Consider the following 2,500-nt stretch of genomic DNA (forward strand, 5'->3'; position numbering starts at 1 on the left):
CATACACAAAGAATCTTTACCCTGGAAGATTTGCCTTGGCCGATTTGGTCTATTGATGAGTAAAATTTCAATAACTATTCAGACCACTCAGTGCAGGAACCATGAAAGGGAATGGGGCTGGTCGGAGGGGCTTCAGCTGCCACACTTTCTGGTCTTACTGGTGGTGGGGCTTGCACAAAGGCAGTTAGCGCCTTTAGACTTATTAAAAGGGTGTATAATCACTCCACATTCAAGTGACTACCAATTTTAACACGAAAGGTATTTAACACTTTGAGATTGCTGTAAGACTTGGTCTGCTAACATTAAAGGTTAGTGAAGATTATTTACTTTTTGGCCAAGGTTGAAAAATAACATAACTATTTTTATTTAGCTGTAAGGTTAGTTGCCAGGCAAATGTATCAAGTAGTGGGCCCAATGCTCATCCTTGAGTAGCCTGCGAATGCAGACGTATTAACGGGGGTCGTTTCTCTCCCCCGAAAAATAATTTTCAGGGGAGAGAAACGACTGCCGGAAATATGTCTGCGTTCGCAGGCTAATCCTTGAGGCACTCCTTTATAAAGAGATTTGCTGCTTACAAGATATGACATTGTTAACCCAATGTAGATCTCTATAGATTATTGTCAATTTCAAATTCTTCCACATGTGACTTTACTCAGATTTAAACAAAGGCAAGATTTTATGCATTTCAGGGATCACAGAAATTGACTAACCAAATTAAAAACATGTTTTCAATGCTTCCTCTGGAAAATATGTTTATTTACAACAAAAAGAACACCAGAGATTAGGTGCAATATTAAAAACATACATAGACCACAGTCTACAAACAAATTACAGTTGTTTCGCATACAAGTCGTTACGTACATACGTAACGCCCAGACAGTGAAAAAAATGTCATGTATAGGCGAATCGTGGGCTGGGCGAAACGACTTTAGGTGTAAGCGAATCACCGTGAGGGCGAAATGGCTTATACTGGTACAGTTTGAGTCAGACAAATATAAATCTCGACATCCAAAGCATGCAGTTCCTCCAATGTGCACTGAAGGGTCGCGTTCACGGTTTCACTAATACTTCAGTATTTCTATTAAATGCCTTCCATTCGTCACGCTTTATGATAGCCTAACAAAAGTACATGTACCCAAAATGTATCCGATGTCCTCGACAAGGTTGCGTGATGTGGACTTGTACACTTTGCCATACAGTACAAATTATTTACATAGTACCAATGTACCATAGTAAACTTCGTCTCTGATAGGAAAGACAAGACAAAGACAAGATACCGACCGCTTAAGTTGAAGGCTACGGTGAACCAGAAGGTTCCTCTTCCTTTAGCTTCTACCGTGCCAGGAAAGGAATAAGACAAAGTGTTGGTTAATATTTGTCTTTGAAACAGGTGTAAATACGCGAGTTCCCCTTAGCTAGCTTTTCCATGAAATCTTCAATGCAGAAATAATGTTAACAAATGTGCAGATCTTCCCACGCAACATGGTGTTGTAACCTTAAATCGGTACAACCTTCCTACATATCTTCAATCAATGAAACAATCCACAATAATACGAATAGTAGCAATCATCTTTTCTTCTTCCTTTCTCTCAATCGTGTTGCCGTTGATTGTCCCACAGAAGTTGCCTTCGCGTGGGGTTTTCGGTTTTTACCTTCCTTGTCGAGTACGGTGTCTTCTTCGTGGCCAGATTTCTCTGAGGGGACTACTACGATCGCTAAAATGCAAATAAGCTGGAAAATTCCACCAAGGAAAAGTCCATAATGAAGAACCATTTCCCAGAAAGACTTCGCTTCGACAACATCGTCCATGTTTGTTTGGCATTGATGAATACTACGTCGTGTAAAACTAACAAGGTTATATGAAGAACACCGCTCCGAAAATGGCGCCGAGTGAAACTCATAAACCATTTAAACCAGAAGATCATGGTTTGTCAGGAACATTTCGTCTTATAAATTACACCAAGCTTAAAGGGTGAGGGTGCAAAGTCCCTCAGGAGGAACTGCTCAAACTCCTTGAGGGACTAGGCGAGAAGAAAGGCGAGGGAAAAATAGGGGTGGGTATGGACAGTTGTGTAATACCAAGCCGACACAAGGGAATCAGCATCGTTCAGACAACAGATTTCTTCTATCCTCTCGTAGACGATCCTTACATGCAAGGAAAGATTGCTTGTGCTAATGTTTTGAGTGATTTATATGCTATGGGAGTCACAGAATGCGACAACATGTTGATGCTTCTTGGGGTGAGCAATCAGATGACTTTGATAGAACGACAAGTTATCACTCCACTTGTGATCAAAGGATTCAATGATTTGGCTTTGGAATCTGGTAGAGCAGTGAATTGTGGTCAGAAAGTATTATATCCTTGGTTTATTATCGGCGGAGTGGCTTCATGTGTTACCTCTAACAACGTGTTTATCATGTGAGTTTTTGTTATGTTAGTTGACACGCGTTAAATTAAATTACCCAGTTGGCAGCCCCGGTTGGCAATTACCCTCAAGGA

At 40.8% G+C, this 2,500-nt stretch overlaps 1 protein-coding gene across 1 annotated transcript in view; it reads left to right on the top strand.

Annotated features, from left to right (window-relative positions):
• Nucleotides 1–2,500, top strand: part of LOC138058048 (inactive selenide, water dikinase-like protein) — a 9,677-nt gene that overhangs the window by 355 nt on the left and 6,822 nt on the right. Inside the window, exon 1 of the mRNA XM_068903944.1 lies at nt 1–2,419. This exon is cut by the window's left edge and continues 355 nt beyond it. Coding sequence (XP_068760045.1) covers nt 2,061–2,419 — 359 coding nt within the window. The 5' untranslated portion in view covers nt 1–2,060. The remainder of the gene's footprint in view (nt 2,420–2,500) is intronic.

The sequence above is a fragment of the Montipora capricornis genome, chromosome 7 (assembly GCF_036669925.1).
Source record: "Montipora capricornis isolate CH-2021 chromosome 7, ASM3666992v2, whole genome shotgun sequence".
Taxonomy (NCBI): Eukaryota; Metazoa; Cnidaria; class Anthozoa; order Scleractinia; family Acroporidae; genus Montipora; species Montipora capricornis.